Source organism: Pan troglodytes, chromosome 8 (assembly GCF_028858775.2).
Source record: "Pan troglodytes isolate AG18354 chromosome 8, NHGRI_mPanTro3-v2.0_pri, whole genome shotgun sequence".
Taxonomy (NCBI): Eukaryota; Metazoa; Chordata; class Mammalia; order Primates; family Hominidae; genus Pan; species Pan troglodytes.
The window spans coordinates 26,602,370-26,629,687 of NC_072406.2; the positions used below are offsets into that span (position 1 = coordinate 26,602,370).

Consider the following 27,318-nt stretch of genomic DNA (forward strand, 5'->3'; position numbering starts at 1 on the left):
CACCATTGCACTCCAGCCTGGGCAACAAGAGCGAGACTTCATCTCAAAAAAAAAAAAAAAAAAAAAAAAAAAAATTCTACATCCTGTCCTCAGATAGTGTTTAGGGTTCTGCCTGACCTCTTAAAAAGAACTTATATATGCAAGCAAGGGCTGATATTCTGGGGGAGGTGCATGCATTGTAGATTCTGATTTTTCTTAGTCTTGTTTGCTGCTTTTTTTAGGGTGTTCTGGGAGCTGTTCTTCATATATGTTGTTCCAAAATACTACCGAAGTTGGCCTTCAGAAGTTCAACATCTCTGAACTGTTCTGAACACGCACAAAAGCCAAAATCCAGTCTGCAGGGTGTCCCCACATGTTCAGCTGTTCCTGACACGTGTACCCTGCAGGCAATGAAGCTGTGATTTTTGATTTTTAGACAAACTCCAGAAGCTTGCATTGAGGGCTGTGCTTCTGAAGGCCAGGAGGCTGTCTCTTTAGAAGGTCCAGGTAGCAGAGTGTGGGGGTTAAATGTTCTCTGTTCTCGGAGCCACCGGTGAGGTCCCTCGCGTTTTACTCCAACCCCCAACAGCCTCTAAGCTCCAGAGTGGTGATTAAGTGACTGAGGGCAGACTCTGAAACTAGGATGGCAAACTGCTTGCAACTGGAGAATGAGGGATGGGCTACTGTTGTGCTCTTTTCCAGACAGTCATCAGCTACTCTTTCTTGGTGCCTTTTTTGTTTGTTTGGGCTTTTTTGTGGGGGATGAGGGGTAGGTCATATGGAAACACTTAAGTGGATTCTCAAGGCGGCTGCTGAGCCCCTGTGAGTGTGCCGACGGGTTGCCAATGCTGTTGGAGCTGTGCAGGCAGTGGACGCCTCTGGGCTCTGAAAAGGAGAGGGAGCAGACTCACCCCTGCCACTGCCTCTACTTAAACGTGGGCTCTTCTTGTGTTGGTGCAACGTGACAGAGCCGCTGTAACTGGGTCAGAGTGTCAGGGAGGGCCTCTGTCTGCCGCCGGGCAGGAGCAGCTGCCTGGGCTGGAGATGCAGCTGTTACTGCAGAAGCCTCCAGGTGCACAGTGCTGGGTGCCACTCCCTTGCCTGAGCATCCCTGGAGGCTCGAGGTGGCAGAGATGTGCCAAGCACCAGAGCCAAGAGGGAGTGGCATCCCCTGGAGTGCCACCCCTCCCAGACGGCTCACCCAGCCATGAGGCCCGTGCATGGGACCTCCCCTGCCCTCGGTGTGCAGGGACACTGCTGGCCACACCAGGGAGCCTGGCTGACCTTCCCCATGTCTGAGTTTTCAAAGCACAGAGGGCTGCCAGTGGTGGTCCTTGTCTCCAGGAATACATCAGAATCCCTGTGGGGCTTCCTCTGGGCTCAGTGGCCTGGTCGGAGGTGTAGGTGAGAAGGCCTGCAGGGGGCTGTGGCATCTAGATGTCCCAGCAGCTTCAGATGAGTTCCTGATGTACAGTGGAGGTTAAGAGCCACTGGCCCGGAGGCACTGAAGACAGACTTTTGGCTTAGGTGCGGACTTGCATCGATATGCATTCACATGTGTGTGCATCTTTTCAGATTCTGAGATCTGGGATCAGGGTGTGGGGCTTTTTGTAGCCTCAGAAACTGACATGTCCCTTAAACATAACACAGATGGCCTTTTTATAATGGTGATGAGGTTGGCAATGCAAGAAAAACAAACAGGCACCCCGTTTAGGTCTTCTTGTAGCTAAGGCTTCTTAACAATGACTCCAGCTGAGTCCACGGCCTTGCCTTTAAGTTCCATCTGACATCTTAGCGGGGTGGGGGAGTACCCCTAGAAGCTAACAAAACTAAGGTTTTGCTTTCCCTCAAGGGCTTTTCAAAGGCCTGCTTTTTTTTTTTTTGGAGATGGAGTCTCGCTCTGGAGTGCAGTGGCGAAATCTCAGCGCACTGCAACCTCCGCCTCCTGGGTTCAAATGATTCTCCTGCCTCAGCTTCCCCAGTAGCTGAGATTATAGGCGCCCTCCCCCAACCCCGCAGCAGGCCTGGCTAACTTTGTATTTTTAGTAGAGATGGGGTTTCACCATGTTGGACAGCTGGTCTTGAATTCCTGACCTCAGGTGATCTGTCCGCCTCGGCCTCCCAAAGTGCTGGGATTACAGGCGTGAGCCACCTCACCTGGCCAAAGGCCTGTTCTTAATTTTATATTCAGATTATACATTCATTTCTTAAGGAGGGCCCCAAATTATGTAAGCTTCAGAGCCCATGCCACGGAAGCTGCCTCTGCATCTCACCGTGATCGTCGTGATTGGGAAATGAACTCTTCACTCCTAGCTACTGGTGTGCCAACTGCCAATCCAACCTCCTCCCTCTGTCCAGTCTCTGGTTCAGTGATGCTTTGGAAATTCTTGCTACTCCTGAGCTCCAGCTGAACGCCCAACTGCCTACTAGTCACAGGCACCTGGATGTCCCATCAAGCCTGCCGCGTTGCATGTCCTAAGCTGCACTCATCCCTCATCTGTCACTCCCAGACCTCCTCTTCTCTCAGCGTCCACACTCTGGTGGATCCTGAAGCCTGGGAGTCATTCTGCATTGCCCTCCTTCTCTCAAGGCCTCCCTCTTCCGCCTACAGGTGATGAGTAACACACGCCTTCTCAACATCTTGGTTCCCCTTCTCCATCCTCAAGCCCCGCCAGGTGTTGCCCGCCCTACCCTCATCATGTCCTGGTTTCTCAGTCTTGTCCTGGGTTTTTCCCATCCAGCCTCCAAGTAGTTTCCAGAGAGTGCTTCTACGACAATGGAAATCTGACACGATACTCCTCAGCTTCAAATAGACCGCGGCTACCACTCCCTATAGAGGAGGAAGTCGCCTTCGCAGAGCCTTCAAGCCTCCAGGAGCCTACAGGCCCCCAGCCCCCTCGCCAATTCCTCTCTTTTCACTTGATGTTCCAGAATGAAGGGCACTGTGTCCCCTACCCCTGTCACTGTGATTTCAGGCACACTGGCCTCTCCCCTGCATGCCTCCCCGCCCCATTCCTCCATCTGCAAAATTCTTTGCACCCTTGAAGACCCCACTCACTCTCTGCTTCCTCTGTGGGGACTTCTCTTCTCCTTACACCCAGTTGACGCCTGCCTTCTTGAATCATCCCCGACTCTCACACAGATTCCTATTACACCACTCAGACACTGGCTGGATTATCACACATCTTGGAGGACAGGATTTATGTCTCATCTCAGTGCCCAGTGATGTGCTTGGCACCTAATAGGTATGCAATAACTTTTTTTTTTTCTTCTTTTTCTTTTTATTTATTTATTTATTTTTGAGACGGAATCTGGCTCTGTCACCCAGGCTGGAGCGCAGTGGTGCGATCTCAGCTTACTGCAACCTCTGCCTTCCAGGTTCAAGTGATTCTCCTGCCTCAGCTTCCCCAGTAGCTGGGATTACGAGCATGTGCCACCATGGCCAGCTAATTTTGTATTTTTAGTAGAGACGGGGTTTCACCATTTTGGCCAGGCTGGTCTCGAACTCCTGACCTCAAGTGATCCACCCGCCTCGGCCTCCCAAAGTGCTGGGATTATAGGCGTGAGCCACTGCGCCCGGCCACAATAACTGTTTTTTTTGAGCGAATGAATGAATGATGGCTGTGACAGATTGGTAGTCTGTCCTTCAAGTAGGAATGGGCTGGAAAATTCTAACTTCTTCCTCCAAGGCCACAGAAACCCAAGTGATTTTCAATAACAACCCAGTTTGGGTTAGAGCCAATGGCCTGGAAAACTATATTGACCTTTTGACATTTTTAATTCATAGATCTGGATAAGTTCCATTCATTATTGTAAATTCTCTTATTTGATGGCTGATTATTCATGCCTTTGGCCTCTTACTTCTCCTTATCTTGAAGCCTGTTTTAGTATCTTATAATAATAGTTATAATTGACTGAGCCCTAGCTATGCATCCTTTCCTGTTTTACATACATCAAGTGCTAGCTCATCACCTCTTCACTCTTCATTAGAACCTCAATTAGAGGAACAAAGAAAGCTTAAACATATTAATAAATTGAACCAAATAAGTATGAATACTTGTTAGCATGTCCTCTAAAAAGCTTAGAGGGAGAAGAGATTTCAACCGCTGGATTTTAATTATCTCTGCTGTAGACCTCAATTATGCACGTCGGCCTTGGTCTTCCACCACTATGGGCAAGAGAGAGCTCAATGTATTGCAGCCAGAATTTTGTTAAAGGCTTTAGGGAGTATTCTTGGCTTTTGCAAGTGCAAAAACAGTCAGGCAGGTTGAAAAGAGAAGAGTCAGGCCAGGTGTGGTGGCTCACACCTGTAATTCCAGCACTTTGGGAGGCTGAGGAGGGCAGATCACTTGAGGTCAGGAGTTTGAGACAGGCCTGGCCCACATGGTGAAACCCCATTTCTACTAAAAATACAACATCAGCCAGGCGTGGTGGCAGGCGCCTGTAATCCAGCTACTGGAAGGGCTGAGGCATGAGAATCGCTTGAACCTGGGAAGCAAAGGTTGCAGTGAGCCAAGAGCGTGCCACTGCACTCCAGCCTGGGAGACAGAGCCAGACTCCGTCTCAAAGAAACAAACAAACAAACAAACAAAAAACAAAAAGAGAAGGGTTGTTCTAAAAAGAAGGAGGGAAGAGAGAACTCAGGAAGAAAAGGCACAGAAAATTAAAAACGCCACGTGGGAAAAAGGCACAGGGAAAACAGGAAGAAAAATACAGGGAGGAAGAGGTATGGATCCCACAATTGAGGAACACAAAGCCAGAAAAGGTAAGAACAGGGGGTCCAATTCATTTCTTGTTGCATATAAATGGATAAGGAAAGGCTTTGGAGATAGCCGCAAAACAACACTCCCTCCACCCGCCAAAGAGCCAGGTTCTTCCTGAATTGTTCTCAGTCAATAATTCCCCCATCATTTGCTCAGCATCTTTTCTTAGAACTTAACCACCTGACTGATCAATGGAGTAAAAATCCTCCCAACATGGGAACATTTTTCTTCTATCAATTTAATAAAGAAGTTTGCCAAGGACAGATGTTAAGTGGAGAGCCTACAATCCACTCAGATATGTAGTGTGGGTTTCAATCCTATTCGAGGATAAAACAGCTTGGAAAGCAATCTGGAATGACATAATGGCCCAATATTGCTTTCTCTCTGCTAAAGCAAGTGTGGTTTTCATAGGTTTTTAATATGTATTTCAGGGTTTGAACTGCATACCATCTCTGTTATTCTCCACCGGGGGATCTGAATGATAGCACTCGCCTCTAAGATATGTTTCCATTATAATTTTTCAATTTGTTCTGGTCTGAAAAGTGTGTGTAAACGAAAACAGAGAAAATTCAAATGCTGTATCCCTTTCAAACATTCCATTTCGGGTTTACAAGGACTTTGCAAATCGTTCTCTGTTTCTCTCCCTCTTCAGCAAATAACCTTATTTTCTGATCACCTTTATTGAGCCAGAAAATATGTGCTGGATTTCCAGGAAACCCTCTCTCTCTTATTTTTCAGCTTTTCTGTTTTGTGTTTTGAGACAAAGTCTTGTTCTGTCACCCAGGCTGGAGTGCAGCAGGGCAATCTTGGCTCACTGCAACCTCCGCCTCCCGGGCTCAAGTGATTCTCATGCCTCAGCCTCCCAAGTAGCTGGGATTACAGGCATGCACCACCATGCCCAGCTAATTTTTGTATTTTTAGTAGAGACAGGGTTCTACGATGTTGGCCGGGCTGGTATCGAACTCCTGGCCTTAAGTGATCCACCCGCCTCGGGCTCCCAAAGTGCTAGGATTACAGGCGTGAGCCAGCGTGCCCAGCCTTTCAGCTCTTTTTGACCTGCAATCTCTTCTTTCAGCTCTCCCACCTCCCCTGATCCTGTCCCAGAAATCTTTGGGAGAACTCAGACTGGCTTCAGGATTCAAGAGAAATGTTACATCATTTTTGCAAAGAATACAGCCCTGCCCAAAATTAAGGAACAGGATAGTCCCTCAAAAGTCTCTTTGCCTATCTGCTCTGGGGAGAACTGAGCCAGTCATCTCACCTTAAGTAATTATAACAGCTTAGGTTTCCTTAAAGACAGGGAGAAAAAAATGAAAAAATATTTACCCAGGGAACTCAGATGGGATTGCTGTGGAGTAATTTGTATACACTAAAATTAGCAGGAGATTGGTGAGCCTTTAGGCTGCATGGCGTTAGCATTTTTAAAGTGACTTCTACGCCTGTTCCTCTCTGGATCTGAGAGGAGTTAAACCCACGCAGGAGACCAGCCTTACCTTTCTTGGCTTCACTTTATCATGGTAGTCATACTGGAAGATCCCTTTGTAGCTCAGGCCCAGCCACCACGGTATGCCCTGCTTGTCCTAGGATATCAAAAAAAGTTTGGGTGAATATGGGACTGGAGGAAGTAAACACGCGCAAAGTGGAGATTTCCTGGCTCGGGGGCAGACGAGGGAAAGTGCCATTTCCTTGGAATGGATGGAGCCCACCTGTCTACTTTGTTCCTTAACAGATGCGTCATTGAAGGATACTCTGTTATGTGAAGAGGGTGACATGGGGAGTGCTGGGGGCTGGGGGCCTGGCTCTGCTCTTAATCAGCCGCACAGTCGAGGTCCTTTCCCTTTATAAATAAGGAATGAATGCCCTCCTTGCGCTCTCTCTTTCTCTTTTTTTCCTTCTAAGAATTTAGGCATTCCATGCTGGGACGCTCACTCACCGCACCTGAAAATCTGTGAGATGTCACACCTAATAAAAGGACCTTCTGGGCAGAGAAACTGTCATCGATGGTCAGAGCCAGAGGAGCTGTGGAGACTATGGAAAGTGACTCCTCTCATTTTAACAACAAATCACAGCGAAGAGTTGGCCCAGCTTTACCCAGGACCTTCCCCAGCTCCGGGGAGCACAGGCCGGAAGGTGTCACCCTGAGGTCCTGCTCACCCAAGATGACAGCTGGGTGCCAGGCAGGGTTTTAGGACTCATGCTGTTGGACAGGGTAGCACAATGGAAGCTGAAACAGTCTCAGGACTGAATTAGAAACACCAAGTCCCTGTTTATTCCTTTTTTTTTGAGATGGAGTCTCACTCTGTCACCCAGGCTGGAGTGCATTGGCACAATCCTGGCTCACTGCAACCTCCGCCTCCCAGGTTCAAGGAATTTGCCCACCTCAGCCTCCCAAGTAGCTGGGATTACAGGCACGTGCCACCACGTCTGGCTAATTTTTGTATTTTTAGTAGAGACAGGATTTCACCATGTTGGCCAGGCTGGTCTCAAACTCCTGACCTCAGCTGATCCACCCGTCTTGGCCTCCCAAAGTGCTGGGATTACAGTCATGAGCCACTGCGCCTGCCCCCACTGTTTATTAATAGAGACCTCTTGTCACCTGAGCGTAAGTTGCAATTCTATATTCAAATAGGATGATTCTGAGTTAATTAGAGCCCCCAGAAGCTAGGATTTTATAGTGAGCATATCAAGCAGCTTTTCCCTAGCTATGCCCTAATTGCCAAGTTTCTAAATAACCTAATACACCCCCATAGTGGGTGTCTGGAAAACTTGAAACTGGCATCATGGTTTTGAAATATTTGTGGGGCGTGAGTTATTTCAAGATGAGCAAAAAGATAAAAGGCAAAAGAGATAAATTTTGAAATTTCTTTTCAAGCTTCTGGGTATATGATTTCTTAAAACTTTAAAGGTGGGATAAAATCCTTGTATTAAACCCCTGCCTCTGGGAAGCAGCTGTGTGCACTGCAACGGTTTCAGAGAACAGAACAAGAGGAAACCCAATGCCACTGCAACAGCAGATTGACCAGAGAAGGGCTGTCATCACACCACAAAACACGGCTTCAGTGAGACCACAAGGCCACCGGACAGGGAGCCTGGTGCAGCTGGGCCAGGTTTCCTGGATTCGTGCTCTTTTCCAAATTAGTAGCAGAGCCATTGCTTATGCTTTGAGGTTCTGAGTGCCAAACACCTATACTCCTTTGGCACTTTGAAAATCACAAGCCCTGCTTCTGATCTTTACCAAACTGAAATAAAGAGCACAGTTTTGAAGTTTTCTTGGAAGGCAGAAAGCATATATAACAGAGGCAGCCTTTCTGTTAAGTTCTAGGGCTGACAAAGAAATGGACCACAGGTTGAAGCAAGTTGAAAGACTGGATGAAGTTTTCTGTATTTGAAATTGTCTCCCCGCAGTGTGCAATCTTCCTGACCAAGTCCTCCGCAACCTCCATTCCCACCAGGAATTATAAAGAAAAAAATAATGAGGGCTAGGCACAGTGGCTCATGCCTATAATCCCAGCACTTTGGGAGGCCGAGGCAGGCAGATCACCTGAGGTCAGGAGTTCGAGACCAGCCTGGCCAACATGGCAAAACCTCGTCTCTACCAAAAATACAAAAATTAGCTGGGTGTGGTGGCGCATGCCTGTAATCCCAGCTACTCGGGAGGCTGAGGTAGGAGAATCGCTTGAACCCAGGAGGTGGAGGTTGCAGTGAGCCAAGATCGCACCCTGCACGCCAGCCTGGGAGACAGAGCAAGACACTATCTCAAAAGAAAAAGAAAAAGAAGAAAACATATAACGAGATGTTTTGATTTGTTTGCTTAGGGGAGGTTTGGCAACCTTCACCAAATGAGTCTACTCACCTTCACTGCATAATAGTGAACCCCGTAGGTTGGGAGAGACTCCACGATGCTCATGTAGCTGGAATGACAACACAAAGATACACAAACACACACACAATGCGCAAAAGGCTAGTTATTCAGCAGATCTGGTATCATATATATATTTGTGTATGTGTACGTGATAAAGTTCTCGGAGTGATTATTTACTTGAAAATTAAATGGAAACATACACCCCCTACTCCCAGATATGTCTTCGGAGAGGAACTGAACAATCCTGACATACGATATATTAACACACACAAACACTGTCCCCACGTGAGCTGGGAAGGGGCCACTTACTTCACGATTGCTTGACCTCTTGTCTGACCGTTCAGTTTCTTGTAGTGCTCAATGACTCTGTCTTCACTGTAATTAGAAGAAAAGAATGCTGTTATTGGAGTCTCTAGGTCAACAGCCCAGCTTCCTGCCAGTAAGATATTTCTCAGCCCCATCTCATAAGAAGCTCCAAGGCACCAACAGCTCCTGGAAAAATGATTTGTCCTGGAGTGGCATTTCCAAACTTGGTCTGAGTGCTATCTATTTGGATGTAGATTTACTTTAAAAAGAGTCTGTTTTCCCTGCAAAGGACTTGCATTCTCTTTGTCTTGGATTTTTTTTTTTTTTTTTGAGACGGAGTCTTGCTCTGTCACCCAGGCTAGAGTGCAATGGTGCGATCTTGGTTCACTGCAACCTCCACCTCCCGAGTTCAAGCAATTCTCGTGCCTAAGCCTCTGGAGTAGCTGGGACTACAGGTGCATGCCACCACACCTGACTGATTTTTGTATTTTTAGTAGAGACAGGGTTTCATCATGTTGGCCAGGCTGGTCTCAAACTCTTAACCTCAAGTGATCCACCCACCTTGGCCTCCCAAAGTGCTGGGATTACAGGCGTGAGCCACCATGGCTGGCTTATCTTGGATTTCTAATCAAGAAATATAAGACTGGAGCCCAGGCTGGGTGCAGTGGCTCACCCCTGTAATCCCAGTGTTTAGGGAGGCTGACATGGGGGGATTGCTTGAGCCCAGGAGTTTGAGACCAGCCTGGGCAACACAGTGAGACCTTGTCTCTACATAAAAATACAAAAATTAGCCAGGCATGGTGGGGTATGCCTGCAGTCCCAGCTACTTGGGAGGCTGAGGTGGGAGGATTGCTTGAGCCCAGGAGGTCAAGGCTGCAGTGAGCTAGGATTGCACCACTGCATTCCAGCCTGGGTGACAGAGTGAGACCCTGGCTCAAAAACAAAAAACAAAAGAACAAAAAGACTGGAGCCCAGGTTTTGGGATCAGCTCCTTGGAAGAAATGGTACCATGGGAACAAGAGGAAGCAGACAGCGGAGATGACGCATGAATGCCCGGGCTGAACTCCCTGGGGCCCTTCTTATCCTCATCTTCCCAGTCCTGTCCACACAGGGCCTCATGGGGGAATGGCAGGCATTGACCTTAACCAAGTGCCCACAGCCTACCTGCTCTGAATGCGTAGTCAGGAATGGAAGGCTTTCCAGGAGGATGGAACGTTCTGGAATTTGGGCTTGGTTAATATGAACCATGAAGCAACAAAAGCCCCATAGGAATGCTTGGAGAACAACAGCAAACCAGCTACCAGAATTAGACAGGCGCTCCCTCCTTTTTTGAAATCTTAGGTGTTTTTGTTTTTGTTTTTGAGACGCAATCTCCCTTGTCACTCAGGCTGGAGTGCTGTGGAGCGATCTTGGCTCACCGCAACCTCTGCCCCCCAGTTTAAAGCAATTCTTGTGCCTCAGCCTCCTGAGTAGCTGGGATTACAGGTGTGTGTCACCACACCTTGCTAATTTTTGTATTTTTAGTAGAGATGGGGTTTTGCATGTTGGCCAGGCTGGTCTCAAACTCCGGGCCTCAGGTCATCTGCCCACCCCTGCCTCCCAAAGTGCCGGGATTACAGGCGTGAGCCACCGCGCCCAGCTGAAATCCTAGTTCTAATATAACAAGAGGTTAGCTGGCTCCTTGGCAGCAGTGGCAAGCCCGCCTCCTGAGAAGTGACTCTGGTGCCCATGAGGTAGGAGATACGGCCGCTCCCACCCCTGCCTTCGGAAGGGCAGAGCCAACCTGGGGAATCCCAGGGAAGCAGGTGCAGGCAGAAAACCCCAACCCCACCTGCTGAGGTGTGGAGTCGACACCTCGGTCTCCCTGGTCTGGCCCCAGAGCCTTGGAACCTCAGTTCTCACTCTCAGGTCTTACTCCTCTTCACCCTCCCTGTCCTCTGTCAAAGCTCTGCGAGGGGAGGTGATTCTAGGGGTGTACCCTCGAGATCTCAATAGAGGATCTTTATTATCTATTATTTTTGAGACAAGGTTTTGCTCTCTTGCCCAGGCTGGAGTGCAGTGGTATGATCCTGACTCACTGCAACCTCCATCTCCCAAGTTCAAGCAATTCTCCTGCCTCAGTCTCCCGAATAGCTGGGATTATAGGTGTGCACCACCACGCCTGGCTAATTTTTGTATTTTTAGTAGAGATGAGGTTTCACCACATTGACCAGCTGGTCTCAAACTCCTGACCTCAAATAATCTGCCCACCTCAGCCTCCTGAAATGCTGGGATTACAGGTGTGAGTCACTATACCCGGCCCTATTATCTATTATCCATCAGCCCAGGATCTACCTAAAGCCTTCTTTTACCCACCTTTTTGTTTTCAGTTTTAGCAAGGCTAGTGTTGCGGGTAACAGGTTCTAAACATTCATCACCTAGTCCTTGGGGGTAATTTATTTCTCTTTCAATGACTACGTTAACCTCCAACTAGTATCTTTTAATTTTAATACTCTGGAATTTGATGCATAGAGGACAGTGAGAGGTCTTGATAAAGAAGGGTCTTTATAAATACCCAGAATGAGGACCAGCCAGCTACAGGGGGCCTTGCCTCAGTTGGAGAGTCACTTGCGTGGGGTCTGGATATCCTCTATTCAGAAAGGGGCAGACCCAGCCATCGCTCTCCTTGGCTCCCACATGCCGAGGAAGTTCTATATCAAGTGTGACAAGGTCGTCTCCTGAAGACGATTCTCGAAAACCATGCTCCCCAAGGGCAGGCCGAGCCTCACTAATCCTGCAGAACTGCGTCAGGAGGTTCTGCGGCTCCACTTCCTTCCATCCCACTCACTAAATCAACAGCTGCCTTGGCGTGTTTCCTACCACGTGATATGGGGTTTTGTGAAGTTGACTCCTAGATCCAGGGTCAAGCAACTCAGTGTAGATAGGGACCTTTTTCCTTTGCAGCACTAGGGAGAGAGGGTCCCTGGGGTGAGTTCAGGAGGTGCAAGTCAACATAGCACTGTAGCCACGAACACACAGAAGGCTCAGGAGAAACACCAGTGAAAGAAAGTCAAAACCACTGTCAGAAAGCTGCGTCGCTGTTTAACCACGACATGTCCTGACCACAGCGTTCTGGGTGGCTGACAGCTGCAGAAATCTTTGCCACCCCGTTTGCCCTGTAACTCCTGCTCTCTCAGGCCATCTGTGAAGCCACAATAGTTGCCTTCTCCATCCTCAGCTTTTCCTGCTTGTTTTGCCCCCTTAAACATGGTGGGCTTATCCTGGGATAACAGGCTCAATCCTGACCGAGAACCTATTCTGCTCCCAGCCTGTCCCCACCTCTGCTCTGGATCTTTCCAGAGGGCTGAAGTGCTCTGAGCTTTGCACACAATTTTCCCATACCCTAGATTTGTAGCAGGGACTCAAGGGGATAACTAGCAGAAATCCGGGAAGCAGAGTAAGCGCTGTCTGGAGGACACAGGGTTACATGGAGGAAAAAGGCAAATGATCAAAGCTGCCTGTGCCCAGGTCGCTGGCTGGGTCATGTTGTTAAGTCAAATGACCTCTCAGCAGACAAGGGGATACAGGAAATGCATGGGTGATGGAAGGGGAAACAGGGATGGTGATATGATATGGTTCCCCGTCTGGGAGCAGCTGCTGGCCTGCTGTGCTCAGTGGTTTCGGGGTAAAAAAAAGATGTCCCTGCATACCTTATTGAGGCGACAGGGGTGGTCAGGTGGTCCAGCATTTATAAACTAGGCCCGCGAGGCAGAATCCAGGTCAGCGTCCTGATCTCTCCTTGTTCTGTGGCCCTGGGCACATCATTCTAACTTTCTGCCTCAGTTGCCTCCTCAACAGGGAAATCGCATGGTGTGAAAAGTCCATGCTTGTTAAATGCAAGGGGAGAATTAGCAGAAAGGCTTCTTGCACCATAACTCAGCATTATTATGCTGCTTTCACTGCTTTTTAATGACATGATGTGACTATGTATTTCCTCTCTTAATTACCGTCTCAAGTAGGTTGGTGTACATCATCCCATTTTGCAGAGGAGAAATTGATGAAAGCTACCTGGCTAGTCACTGCAGAGGCTTCGCTGGGATGCTAAGACCCACTGCCTTGGTTACCAGGCTGCAGCCTGCAGGTTGTGCATCCAATGTGCGAACTCCAGTGGGGGCAAGAAAACCCCCAAAGAATGGTGAGTACAGCTCCTTAGTTCAGGAATGATCAGGGGAACTTGACACTCTGGGTAACTGTGATGAGACGGGTAAAAACGTCTCCCCCACCAGTGAGGGGTCCTGTTTAACCTTGCTGAGTGGTGAATCTGAGGCCCAGAGGGAAAAGCAGTGAACAAGCTGTGTGCACCTGCTCTCTCTTCATTCTGTATCTGTAAGAAGCAGGAACAGCACTTATCCCTCTCCTTGCGGCTTTGCTTTTTAAAAATCTATGTATATATAGGGATATGAAAATAGTTAGATAGAAGGAATATGTTCTAGCATTTGATAGAACAGTAGGGAAATTATAGTTAACAATAATTTGTTGCATATGTCAAAGTAGCCAAAAGTGAAGACTTGTAATGTTCCCAACACAAAGAAAAGATAAATGTTCGAGGTGATGGATATCCCAGTTACCCTCATTTGACCACTGCACATTATGTACAGATATCAGAGTATATATACGTGAAAAATATGTACAACTATTATGTATCAATAAGAATCAAAGTCCATATAAATAAGGTTGAAATATTAGAGCCAACATCAAGTAGCCAACCACAGTGAAATGAGGTGAAAGGGCCTGTTGTGGTTGTGGTTGTTGTTTTTCAGTAGGGTATCGTCAGGAGGGTCCCTGTCATTGACTTTTATACATCGTCTGGGCTGTGATGCTGACTGTGATACACGTGGCTCCCCCGTCCTGCCACCCTCTCAGGGCATTTAACACTGGCTTGGGCACTTATGGGTCTGAAGGAGGCTCAGGGAAAGTGCTGGCCTGGTCGTGATGGTATGGGATGTTCTGCCACGCCAGCTATAGGTGAAGATGTTCATATGCAGAAGAGACAGAGAGAGTGTGTGTGAAGGGCGAGGTGCCTCTGGGTTAGTACTCATGTGTGAGTACAGAGCAGATAATGGAGAGGGTGAAGGAGAAATCCAGAGACACAGGGAGGAGAGAAGAAATTCAAAACTCTCAGATGAGCATAGCAGTGTTCTAAGGTTTGGAAAGGAATGAAGGAAGGGATGACTAAGAGACCCACAACACGACAGGTCTCAGAGGCAAAGAGATTCCCCCCTGGTCCTCTCTAGTTACCTTCTCACATCCCCAGGGCCTTGACCATTGGATTTTTGGAAGTGAACAGCCAGGAGGCTACAGAGGGATGAGGCCCAGTGGCACAAGAAATTAGGGAGGTGGGTAATAGGGTCCATGAACAAGGAAACGGGACCATCATTTTTAGGGGTTCGGATTGCAAGTCTCGACATTTGGAAGCTGATGCATGCAAAATCCCTGCAAGTTAACAGATTTTGCTCTTCGGGGGCAGGTTATAACTAGAGAAAGCCATCATTTATTTACATCTATGTTTCCAAAAGAGGAGTGGCAATAAAACAGCTCAGAGAGATGAAATTAGGGACGCCAGACACGGAAGGGAGCTCCCAGCCTCGGGTCTTGGGGCCAGCTCCCTAGTGATGTGGTCTCTCAGAGAGATGTGATTTATGAGCCAGAGTTGTTTTTCTGTTTGTTTGTTTGTTTGTTTTGAGATGGACTCTCGCTCTGTCGCCAGGCTGGAGTGCAGTGGCACAATCTTTGTTCCCTGCAACCTCCGACTCCCAAGTTCAAGTGATTCTCCTGCCTCAGCCTCTCGAGTAGCTGGGACACCAGGCATGCGACACCATGTCCAGCTAATTTTTTTTTGTATTTTTAGTAGAGACGGGGTTTCATCATGTTGGCCAGGATGGTCTCGATCTCCTGACCTTGTGATCTGCCCGCCATGGCCTCCCAAAGTGCTGGGATTATGAGCCAGAGTTCAGTGCTGCTAATGAGCCCTGCATCAAGACATGCCCTACCCCAGACACACGAATCAGTGAACAACTAGGTCACTGTCTGGATAAGTGTCCAGACAAGACAAAATGCTCATAATCCATACAGTTCAGAAATTGTCATCAAAAGCACTTACACAAGTCACGTGTTGTAGTTTATTAGAATCAACTTGGTCTGTGCTTTTGTTTTGCTTTTAAATAAAAGGAGTTGCAATGATTTCTGTTAGGGGATCAGAAGGAACATCAGAGAAGAGGTATTACAGTTATTAAAGGTCAGTGGCCAGGGCTTAGGAACCCAGTAGAATTTCAAAACATTATCCAGGAATGCAAGCCCTGCCCAACTGTGGCCGAAACCACAACCTGGGAGTCTTTCAAATGGCTTGAATCATTCAGAATCAGCCATTTAGGGCCGACAGATGAGCTATGGCATAATGTTACATAGTGGCTAAATCAGGAGATGTGAAACATCGAGGGAAAATAAAATAATCAATCTCTCTCTTCTGAAAGAAGAAAACCCTGTGGTTCTCCCACGTCTCATAACCTCACACATGCTGTCATCAAATGACAGGTGTTCCAAAATGAAACTCTAGCAGCACATGAAAGGCTCTCGAAGGTGGCGAAGCTTCCAAAGTGAAATTTTAGAAGGTATTCTTTTTGAAAATTAAAAAAAAAAGAAGAAGAAACAAAAAAGGAGAGGTCTCAGGCACAGTGCTTCACTTAAGCAAATGTAGAAAACGGGCCAGGCGTGGTAGCTCACCCCTGTAATCCCAGCACTTTGGGAGGCCGAGGCAGGCGGATCACCTGAGTGAGGTTAGGAGTTTGAGACCAGCCTGGCCAACATGGTGAAACCCCGTCTCTACTAGAAATACAAAAATTAGCCAGGTGTGGTGGTGCGTGCCTGTAATCACAGCTACTCGGGAGGCTGAGGCAGGAGAATCGCTTGAGGCAGAGGTTGCAATGAGCTGAGATCATGCCACTGCACTCCAGCCTGGGTGACAAAGTGAGATCCATCCCCCAAAAAAAATTAATTAATTATTTTCAAAATAAATAAATAAATAAATAAATAAATGCAGAAAATGGTTTCAGGAAGACACAGGGTACTTAATACAGCTGCAAGTCCAGGCTGGCACGTGGGAGCTGGTGAGGGAGGGTATATTCAGTTGTCCTGTGTCCCCTCGCACCCCGGGAGGGACTCGCTCCTGGGGAAGACTCCAGGGGTCTTACCAGTAGGCCAGGGAAGGGTGCTCCTTCAGGGCTTGGGTGGGAAGGGCTGGCAGCTTCTTCAAGTCACTCCTCACAACTTCATTGCTGAAAGAGAGAATGCCCAGAAACGCACTCACCCTCTGAGAAAATAATCGCACTCTCTGATACCACTTGGGCCGCTGTCTTGTCTGAGAGACCCCACATCTGCTTCCCTGTTAATAAAAAGCAGTGGGGGGAAGGGGCGCTCTCTTTTTATTTCCTTAATACAGATGTAAACGAAGGCAGAACACACCAAGCCCAGTAACCGCCTTTCACCGTGCAGAAAGCAGGGCAACACACCTTCAGATGGCCAGCGGTGTCTTCCCAAACCCTGCTCTCACTGAAGGGCACAGAGTGAACGCCCCTGAGCAGCCCTCAGCAGGAATTTGGGGAGAAGAAGGGTCCCCAGGGGTCCCTCAGGGCAGGATCTTAGAAGAAGCTCCCCAGAACCCCGCTGTTAGGCTCACAGAGCTCCGAGAATGGGCAATGGCGCCGCTGTCTCCCTAAGAGCGTTTGCGCTGCTAATACACAAAGCTGGTTTTCATGGCTTACGTTGACCACATGCTGGAAACTGTTTTCTGAAATATGACAAATAAATACTGATGGAGTCTCCTTTATCGGAAATGCTTGGGAGCAAGTGTTTCAGATTCCAGATTTTTTTCAGATGTTTGACTGTTTGCATTTATATACTTACTGGTTGAGCCCCACAAAACCTGAGCATCTGAAATCCAAAGTGCTCAAATGAGCATTTCCTTTGAGCGTCATGTCAACACTCAAAAAGTTTCTGAGTTTGGAGCATGTTGGATTTCGGATTTTCAGATTAGGGAGACTCAGCCTGTAACTTTTGCTTTTGAGGAGGCTCAGAAACTACTTAGAAAGTGTGAACTGCATTGTCTGGGCCAGGCTGAGCATCCCATATCCCAAAATCCCAAATCAGAAACATGCCAGAATCTAAAACTTTTTGAGTGCCAACATGACGCTCAAAGGAAATGCTTATTGGAGCACTTTGGATGTTGGATTTTCAGATTTGAGGATGCTCAACCAGTTGGTATATAACACAAATATTCCAAAGCCTGAAGGAAATCTGAAACACTTCTGCTCCCAAGCATTTGGGATGAGGGAGACTCAACCGGTACCATTAGGCAGTTTTATGCATCCGGTCCTGAAACCAGAAATTCTTTTCCCTGTAGACTCACACATGCTAAGGTTTGGAAGATGCTTTAAACTCCCCTAGCTTAACCAGCCTTCTTCAGGTGCCTGACTCCTCCTTAAACACTCAGCAGGTCTGCATCCCCTCTGGGCCGGCCCATCTGTGGCGTCTGCACCCACTTACTACCTCCAGAGCAACAAACGGCAGCCACTTTGGGACAGTTTTGATACTGAAAGAGCGTTTCCCTATCCTGGTCCACCAAAGAGCCTTGGAAGCCTTAGCCGGGGTTGCAAAGGCACATGTAGGAGCGTTCTGCCTTTGATTCGCAGTTCTGACCTGGGCTATGTTAGCAGCTTCGAGGTTGCTTATATTAACCAAGGCAAATACTGGCCACCAGGACACTGGGCAGTGCCATCTAAAAAGGAATGAAACAGGTATAACTGTTTCATTTTTAGCAATGTTTTTCATTGCTAAAAAGCAATGAAACAAGGTATAACTCTGAAGGAAGGAAGGAATACCGCAGCCATAGAGGGGAGTTCCTCAGGTGCTTGGATGGTGGACACTCCAGCACCCATGCTGCTAACTGGAGGATGCATTGTTCCCTGTGTCCCCGGTGAGAAATACAGCTAAGGGCAATGCAATGATCAGCGTCACCATCGGATGCCCAGTGCCACTGGGCAAAACCACACCAATACACTAATACATTACGTCTGTGTGTGTGGTGATAAAGAAAGACATGGAGGTTTGGTGACATTAGAGCGCTCCCGGAAAAAGCATTTTTCTGTTGCCCTAAGAAAGAATGAGGCCAGGCGTGGTGGCTTATGCCTATAATCCCAGCATCTGGGGAGGCCGAAGTGGGAGGATCACTTCAGTCCAGGAGCTCAAGATCAGCTTGGGCAACATAGTGGGATCCTGTCTCTACAAAAAATACAAAAATTAGCCATGCACAGTGATGCATGCCTGTAGTCCTAGTTACCCAGGATGAGGTTGCAGTAAGCTGTGATTGCAACACCACACTCCAGCCTGGGTGACAGAGGGAGACCCTATCAAGAAAGAAAAGAAAAGGAAAAGAGAAAGAAAGAGAGAGAGAAAAAGAAAGAGAGAGAGAGAAGGAGAGAGAGAAAGAGAGGGAAAGGGAAGGAAGGAAGGAAGGAAGGAAGAAAGAAAGAAAGAAAGAAAGAAAGAAAGGAAAGAAAGAGAGAAGGAAAGACAATGACCATGACCAGTGGTTTTGGTGAATCCTGGCTTCATACGACCAACTAGAGGGAAAAGCTCAAAGTGTAACTGTTTGAATCAATCCATCCAAGTACTTGAACTGTTAGAATCTAAGTGGTAAGGCCAGGACAGATCAACTGATAATCAATAAGCTGAAGGTGTTTATGAAGCCCCTGCCATTACATGGAAAGAATTGTAGAGGATATAAAAAATGATGAGATATGGTCCTTAACCAGAAGGTGCCCACGATTTAGCTGCGAAGGTGAGAGGAGCACCTACAAAGCTCACTGACCACAGGGGTGATGTGTGATCATGTCAATGCAAACAGCAGACACGAAAGCTCAGAGGAAATAAGGGCCCCCTTGGGCTCTGATGTAAGACTGGCTTTGGGGGAGGCCATGCACGAAGAAAAGGATAGGAATATCACTCTTCTCCTGAGGGGAACACAGACAGACATGGAAGCCACATGAACTGAAGAAATCCATCAGAGTAAGAGGAATGTCAGGGGCAATACACTGAAAAGGGCAGGTCAGGCAGAGAACTGTGAAACTTTAATGCCAGGCTAAGAGGGTTCAGCCTCTCCTGGGTTTGATCCAGGAGGCAGACAGCAGGACAGCACCTGGTGATTTTCAAACGGGTAAACTCCTAGTGTTCAGGAAAATTCAATTCCAATCCCAAGTACAGTCGGTAATTTTTAAGCACATGCTATAAAGGCATAGTTTCAGCAAGTATTCAATTCACCAAACACTCGAGGGCCCACACTGATGAATTTCCGGATCTTCTCTCCCTGCTTCATGGTAAGTTCCCTGAGAAAAGGGATTTGATTTATTGGTCCATCAGCACACAGAGGCTGGCTTCAATGTGAAAGGCACTTTTCTCAGATCAACTTTATTGGATGAAACCATGAGAAAGGCAATTAGCGGCTCCCTGAAGGAGCTGAAACTTGAGTTTGGGTTTCACTCACACCCATCACATCTAAAGTATATTTGGGGAAGGAAGGAACTCCAGAAGGAAGGGCTCATTTTACCCACCAAACCCTTGCTTGTTGGCAAACAAGTTGCCCTGATGACAGCCACAGGTTTGATTTCCTCGCTGAAGCCTGCAGTGGGTTCTCTAGCTCTGCTCCAGGGCAAGGTTACACACAAAAAAATCTAACAAGAAATCACCAAGGCGTGAAACCTGTCCAAATCCATTATATTCTGGAAGGGATCCATGGCCCTTCATCCTTCCCCGAGGACAAATCTATAGAAATGTTCTGTTTGCTTTTCTGCTGTTTATAAACATCTGCAATAACTTAGGGGTGTCTAGCCCTGTCAATCTGGCCAAACTCTGTGGCTGAAAATCAGAAAGCTCCCCTAATGGGAAACTTGGTCACTCTACCCCCAGAGCTTGCAAGGCTGTGGCCTAACGAATGTTCTAGAAGTTCACAGCTTCCTCCCTCAATGTCTTCCACTTCGACATTTTCCCCAGAGTTCATGACATATGATAAATGCCAACTTATAAAACACCTTAAGACAGTTCACCGTGGCTGCATTCCATTTTTAGAAAAATGCAAAAAAGAGCTGGATGTGGTGGCTCATGCTTGTAATCCCAGCACTTTGGGAGGCCAAGGTGGGAGGACTGCTTGAGTCCAGGAGTTTGAGACCAGCCTGGGCAACATAGGGAGACTCCATCTCTTTAAAAATAAAAATATAAAAAACAGCCACGTGTAGTGGTTTGCACTTGTAGTCCTAGCTATTTGGGAGGCTAAAGTGGGAGGATTGCTTGAGCCCAGGAGTTTGACATTACAGTGAGCTATGATCATGCCACTGTTCTCCAGCCTGGGCAACAGAGGGAGACCCTGTCTCAAAAACCAAAAGAATAGAAAAGAAAAAGAAAAATGCAAAAAGGTCTCTTGAAAAGCCAGTTGCTAAACTGAGAATAACATTCAAGTCTTCTTATCTTTAATATGAATCAGCTTTTATTAAAAACTCTCCGGCAGTTATTAATGTTGCCAGGATAAAAGTGGTATCAATGCTGTATTGGTCTTCGATTTAGTGGTGTTTTTTTTCTTTGAGATGATGTGCCTGTCTTCTACAGCCTATACTCCTCATAAAACAAGGAAAGTTAGAATGATCTACTGGGGAAAAGCAAAGATTTCTAGCAATATATCAAACAGAGAATTTGCCGCAGTGAACAACAGATTTAACCAAGATGCCACAAAGTGAAGGGAGCAAAAATTAAACCTGAGAGGGAAGGATGAGCAAAATCCACAATGTGTTTGCTTTTCTTTAAAAAACCTGGAAATAACTTTTTCAAGAAAGTCCCCCTGGGTCAAACGAGATGTATGTAATTTGTGGGAGAAACTTGGGATGAATAGAATAGGCTTAGCGTGAAAGAATTCTTCCTAAAACCAGTTGTTTCTGTCTGCACTGGTACAAAAACAGCAGAGCACAAAACCCAGAATGTGATACTATCGTAACAGAAAGGAACAGCCTGCAATTCAGAAACAGCAGTATAATGCCAGCATTGGCCTAACTCCTCCATATTTTATGAGTAGATCATGAAGGTCAGGTTCTCAGGGGTGGGATATTTCATAAGTAGAGTATTGCAGGTCCTTAATCCATTATCACAATTCCAAAATTCAAAAAGCTCTAAGAAACATTTCTTAACCCACCTGGCTGCAAACTTCATCTTTTTGCATGAGGCAATGATGGACCTTTCTATTTGCGCCCACTTGCTGCGCATATCCATGTTTTGGGCTGGAGGTGTTGATGTGTTTAATTCCAGGTGCTGCCCTAGGCCCTGCCCAGGGCGTGGTACAAGCCCTGAATCACCTGCCTAAATCCTGCCAAGTTCTGAATTCGTAAACATTGAGACCCTAAAGTTCTAGATATACATACGTGGCTCTGTGTTCCTTTGTTCGATCATACAATGGACCTAGAAAACTGAGACAGATTAATGAGGGAAGTTATAGATTTTCCTTCTTTGCTGATCTTTAAGAAATCATGCAGGAAACAATCGTTCATTTCCCTTTCCTTCCTTCCTCCTCCTTTTTTTGGTAAACCAAGGTGAAGCTGAGGTTACAACAAAGAAAAGAGAGCACCTGCTTATCTCCGCCCAATCACATGCTTTTTTCCCCAGGTGTGTAGGAAAGAAATGTTGCAGGGGTCTTCCACCATTGGGGTGGGTCCCATCTGTCTGAGAAACTTTTCCTGCCATAGTGTGTGACCATTCACAGACAAAGGGAATCACTTGGAGGCCCCAGGAGGTTTTTCCAGCATGGGATTCTGAATTCTGGGCATGAATCATAGATAAGTCACATGAATTTACCAACTGTTTGTCGGGGGCAACACTGCAAACACATTTATGAAATATGTACCTTTCTATTTTTTTTTTGAGACAGGGTCTCGCTTTGTTGCCCAGGCTAGAGTGCAGTTTTGAGATCGTGGCTCACTGCAGCCTCCACCTCCCAGGCTCAAGTGAACCACCTGCCTTAGCTTCCAAGCAGCTGGGACTACAGGTGCTTATCACTGCACCTGGTTAATTTTTTAAATATTTTGTAGAGATGAGGTCTCACTATGTTGCCTAGGCTCATCTTGAACTCCTGGGCTCAAGCAATCCTCCTGCCTTGGCCTCCCAAAGTGCTGGGATTATAGGCGTGAGCCACTGTGTCTGGCAGTGCCTTTATTTCTGTTGCTAATTGTTAAGTTATATAAGTAAGGATTTCTTCCTTGATTACCGAGTCTGGCTTTCTGGGGTGAAATGAAGTTTTATGAATTTCTAATTTATGTTAGGTGTAAACATGTAAAATTTAAAACAAATTTAAAAATTGTTTCATAAGTCTACAATTTCAGGCAAATAATTTTCTCCAAAAGCCCAAGAAGAAACGATTAATTTTCTATATTTCTCAGTATCACTCTTTAGTTTCAGAATTTCCACTCTGAAAAACTGACACAGTACCATAGCCATGAAACGTTTTGCTGTTCACAGGTATAACTGAAAATATGATATTTTAATATGTTAAATAAATGCTTAACAAAAGAAGTAAGCTGTCATAATACAAAATTTCCTCCTTACTTGGCTTCTAAGCAATTTGCATAGATTTTGAAGAATATCATCCTGCAAAAAAAAAAAAAAAAACTACCCTATCCCTATCCAAATACTTTTTTATGCTTTGAAAATGTGAATTACACACTTGAAAGCTCCATCAAATAGACTTTTGTGCACAAAACAAAGCTTTCTGTAACAATTTATAACTTTTCCACTTGAACATTTTGCTTCAAATTTTCACAGATTCTGTTCCTTTCAAAAGCTCTTGCTGGTGTGAAAGATTCCATCTGCTCTTCAATTACTCATGGCCCTTAAAGTCATTTTTAAATCATGGGAAAATGCCACACACAATTCTTTCGTGTGTGCGTGTGTGTGTGTGTGTGTGTGTAAAACAGTATATAAATAGTATATGAGAATTATATTAACTTCAATTCTTCCCACAAAAACTCTTCTTTGGGCTGTTAGGTGTGTTTCAAGTTTAACAGATTAATTTTTTTTTTCTAGGATGTTTCCAACAGGGAAATTTGCAAGTTTAGGTAGATATTAAAGTTACTGTTAAGTTACATAAGTTATATTCCAAATGTTAACTATTTCAGACATAACTGAGTATTTTTTCAGTAATTATCTAAAAGTCTCAGCAAGTCTATTTCTCGTACCATATGATCATGCCAGCTGTTTATTTTCAAGTGGCCAATTTAAAAATTGTAGGGAAATATGCCCCAAATGATCCAATAATGATTTGAAACTGAGCTTGCTAGAGCTAGAGCTAAAGCTGTGGTAGTAAAACCACTTCTGTAAGTGCAAGGAAATGATATTGGTATACTAGGAATTGTGATTTACAGACTGCTGCTTTAGATTAATCAAGTCTCCATGTTGTAGCTGGCAAGAAAATGACTTTGTCATCTTTTTAAAGATCGCAATCAATATAAATGTTTATATTACTAAAAAAAAGTCTTTTAGAAGAAAATTAGTTCTTCGTGTTCTTTTCCTGTTGACCATCTAAAGCTCTTCCTTTAACCTATGACTTCCCAAAAGGCACCCTCTGGCCTGGCAAAAAAGACTTACAAAGCTGGAATTTTCGGATACCAGTAAGTTGAGTTCAGTTTATATTAATTCACACATGGCTCTTTATAAAGGCAGAACAGAGTTCAAAGAAAGAAACAAAAAACCAAGAAGGCACTCTTTTTGGGTCATACAAATTTCTTTCCACACTAGTTAGCACACCATCCCATGGTTTATAGAAGATAAAATACTAAAAGGTCTTTACATTTTTGCCTCTAACCTCTCCCCTGGGCACCTAATAACATGTGGTTTGTGGAAGTTAATGGGAATTTTTCAGCACAAATAAATACTCCAACTCCTTCTAAAATGGAGGTGAAAATCAATTTTCCTTGTTAATGAGGGACTGCTACTATTTGTTTCCATTGATTGGGTGATGCATTGTTCTATTTCTAAAAGCAAGCTGTTTTTCATTTTTTGTTTTAAGGAAACAGAATTAGTAACTTGCAGACTGACACCGCAGGTATACACTAAGATTTCTTAGCCGACACTCACTAAGCTCTGATAAGCTGATATTCTCTCTCTTGGACTGGCATTTCATCTTGTACAGATGTCATGTAAACTGGCCCCCAAGTATTCAATCAAAACCCGAGTTCTTTTCCTTTGATGGCTATGTCTATTTGGAAGGGTGAGCCTGTAGACACAGGGTCCCTTCCATCGCCTCTTAAGCATGTGATGGGTTCTGCTGAACAGAACCAGGTAGGCAAAACGTGGCCCAAGAATCTTTACACGGAATTTCCTTACTGTCTGTCTTTTCCAGGTGCTGTTTGCTTTCTGGTCTTAATAAATCTCATGCTGGGAGAATCCTGTTTTAGTGATTAGCATCAGTATATCCAGTCCTCAGAAACAAAAATATTTCCAGGTCCCAGAAGAGGGTCCAGAGTAACACAGCTTTACTGATCTGGTTTCAATAAATCTTGTTAACAAAAAATTCTATAGAACAGATGTTTTTTACTTGTCTCTGTTAATGTATGGACGATTCTTTATTTCAAAGGTAGTGTGATTTTGGCATTTGTGATTTGCATTGTTTAGCACAAAGCATTTTAAAAGGACTTCAGTATTGCAAAATGCTAAACGTTATTTTTTATTTTATTTTTTGAGACAGGGTCTCGCTCTATTACTCAGGCTGGAGTGCAGTGGTGCAATCTCGGCTCACTGCAGTGGCAGCCTCTGCCTCCTGGGATCAAGCAATCCTCCCACCTCAGCCTCCCAAGTAGCTGGGACTACAGGCACACGCCACCATGCCTGACTAATTGTTTTTGTATTTTTAGTGGAGACAGGGTTTTGTCACGTTGCCCTGGCTGGTCTCGAACTCCTGGCCTCAAGCAATCCATCCGCTTCGGCCTCCCAAAGTGCTGGGATTAAAGACGTGAGCCACCATGCTTTGCTTAAAGTTATTATTTTAAGAAAATTTGCAGCACATTTTTAGAAAGATCAGAAGAGCTGGCAGAGGTGAAGTGATTCTCAAAATCAGGGTAAGGAGATTGGCTGATAAGGTTTTCAGTTAAGGTCCCTTATAGACAAAAACCAAAAAATCAAGTTTTTGTATGTGATATCTCCCTTAGTACAGTGTTGCAATGAGACTTCTGTTAAATTAAATTAGAATATAACTAGAAAATTGGATGTCCTATCAGTCGATTAAATGAGGTATTCTCTACACTGAACTTTTTAAGGAAGAGAACATTAGTTTTTCTATCATAACCCAAGAGTTTTTAAAAAAGCTTTGAAACAGAAAACATCAGTGCTCCATTCTCAAAACCCTGCAGTGTTTACGATGAATAAAGTATGTAAGAATCATAGATAACGTCTGTTAGTTAGTTGGCCAATGGTCAACAGTGATTATCGAAAGACAATTTTTTTGTTTTTAAACTGCATCGGTTCTTGTCTTCCAAATATTTGGCCCACAGCTGCCTTTGTTAACAGCTTGGAGGCTACTGAATTGTTTTTAAACAGAAATGCCAACTCTCCTGACTTCCTGATTGTCGACAGACATGAGGTTTTTTGTTTTACATGTATATACGTCAGGAAATGAAATGAGATTACTACATGCTGTGCTAAGGAAAACAATAAAAGTGAAAAAATGTTATTTTTAGATAAGACTATTTCCTAAACCTTTAGAAGTATCGTACAAATTTGTCCTCCATTTGGTAGAATATGAACATGTGTGGTCTGTATCTCTTCTATGGCAGGCGATACTAATCATCTATCTAGATTACAGTCATTTTCTCTCAGCACGCTAAACCTGACATTTCAGTGTAAAGTCCAATAAGACAAGGAAGTGAGCTATTTTGTTAGTGGGAAAGAAAAGAGAGTTATGTAAGAATAAGCCTTCAGGCATCTGCTGAGCAAAACAGAGAGCCCAAAAGAAGAAACGGAAGAGCAAGTGAGTTTCATGAGAAAGAGTAGCTACGGTTCACAGTTGTCTTTATATAGTTCTCTTTCCATTAAGGTGTATCAGCACTTTTGACTTCGTCTTTTTTTTATTTGAGAGGGAGTTTTGCTCTTGTCACCCAGGCTGGAGTGTAATGGCACGATCTCAGCTCACTGCAACCTCCGCCTACCAGGTTCAAGCAATTCTCCTGCCTCAGCCTCCCGAGTATCTGGGATTACAGGCGCACACCACCACACCTGGCTAATTTTTGTATTTTTAGTAGAGACAGGGTTTCACCATGTTGGCCAGGCTGGTCTTGAACTCCCGACCTTAGGTGATTCACCTGCCTTGGCCTCCCAAAGTGCTGGGATTACAGGCATGAGCCACCGCACCCAGCCCTTGACTTCTCTTTTGTAAAAGCAATCCCCTTTTCTCTTGTACCTCAAGGAAACTGCTCCCATAATTTATGAATTAATACTCATTCCACATAAATGTAATTTGGATATAGTCCCTGAAATGTAAATATCTAGGATAATAGTATCCTGAAGAAAATAGCCCTTTGGGAAGTTTTAGATTCAGGACCTTTCAGGCTATGAAAGAGTTACTTTATCTTTTGTGTGTGGCCATTCATTTAAAAGGTTATTGGATCCTCTGGATTTTAGAAGATCTTAGAGTTCAGCCCTAGACCCTGTGTTATATCTAGAAAAGGCTTTTCTAGGGTTCTGTGTGTTCTAAGCTGGTATTTTATTAATGTGGTTCAGGAAAACATATCTACAGTATGGAAGTCAAAGCCATTCCTTTAAATAAAACTGAGGTTATATAGTCATGCATTTAATAATAGTGATAGATGCAGGAGGCATGCAGATGCAGATAAGGAAACCTGCACAGGGTCTTGCCCGGGCGTGTCTGCAAGGGACTGGGGCCCACATGTGCACTAGGAGAAGGGGGTGGAGCCACCAAGAATTCATGCCTTATGCAGGGGAGGAGACTGATATTCAATCTGTGAGGTGGGAGCCTGTTGGCAGGACCCTCTCTTTTTTTGCTGAGAGCCTTCTTTTCGCTTAATAATCCACTCTCCTCTCCCTTCAGTGTGTCCATGTGCCTAATTTTTCCTGGTCGTGAGACAAGAAGCTGGATTTTAGTTGAACTAAGGAGCAAAAAGTCCTGCATCAATAGCAAAAACAACTTTCTATAATAAATCATAAATAAATTTATTTATATAAATTACATAAGTTATGAGAATGGGACATCTAAAATACCTAATGTTTAGCCACTGAACCGAATGTGGTCAATTTTGACGTGTTGGGTATCTTCCCAGAAGCAGTTGGGAAGGAATT

General features: G+C 45.3%; 1 protein-coding gene across 14 annotated transcripts in view; it reads right to left on the bottom strand.

Annotated features, from left to right (window-relative positions):
* FRMD4A (FERM domain containing 4A) overlaps window positions 1-27,318 on the bottom strand; it is a 688,079-nt gene that overhangs the window by 85,776 nt on the left and 574,985 nt on the right. For all 14 annotated transcript variants that reach the window (XM_063781409.1, XM_054660740.2, XM_054660742.2 and 11 more), the window contains 4 exons: window positions 16,137-16,220; window positions 8,914-8,979; window positions 8,596-8,653; window positions 6,236-6,322 (listed from right to left, as the gene is read on the bottom strand). In XM_063781409.1, the coding sequence (XP_063637479.1) occupies window positions 6,236-6,322; window positions 8,596-8,653; window positions 8,914-8,979; window positions 16,137-16,220 (295 nt within the window). The remainder of the gene's footprint in view (window positions 1-6,235; window positions 6,323-8,595; window positions 8,654-8,913; window positions 8,980-16,136; window positions 16,221-27,318) is intronic.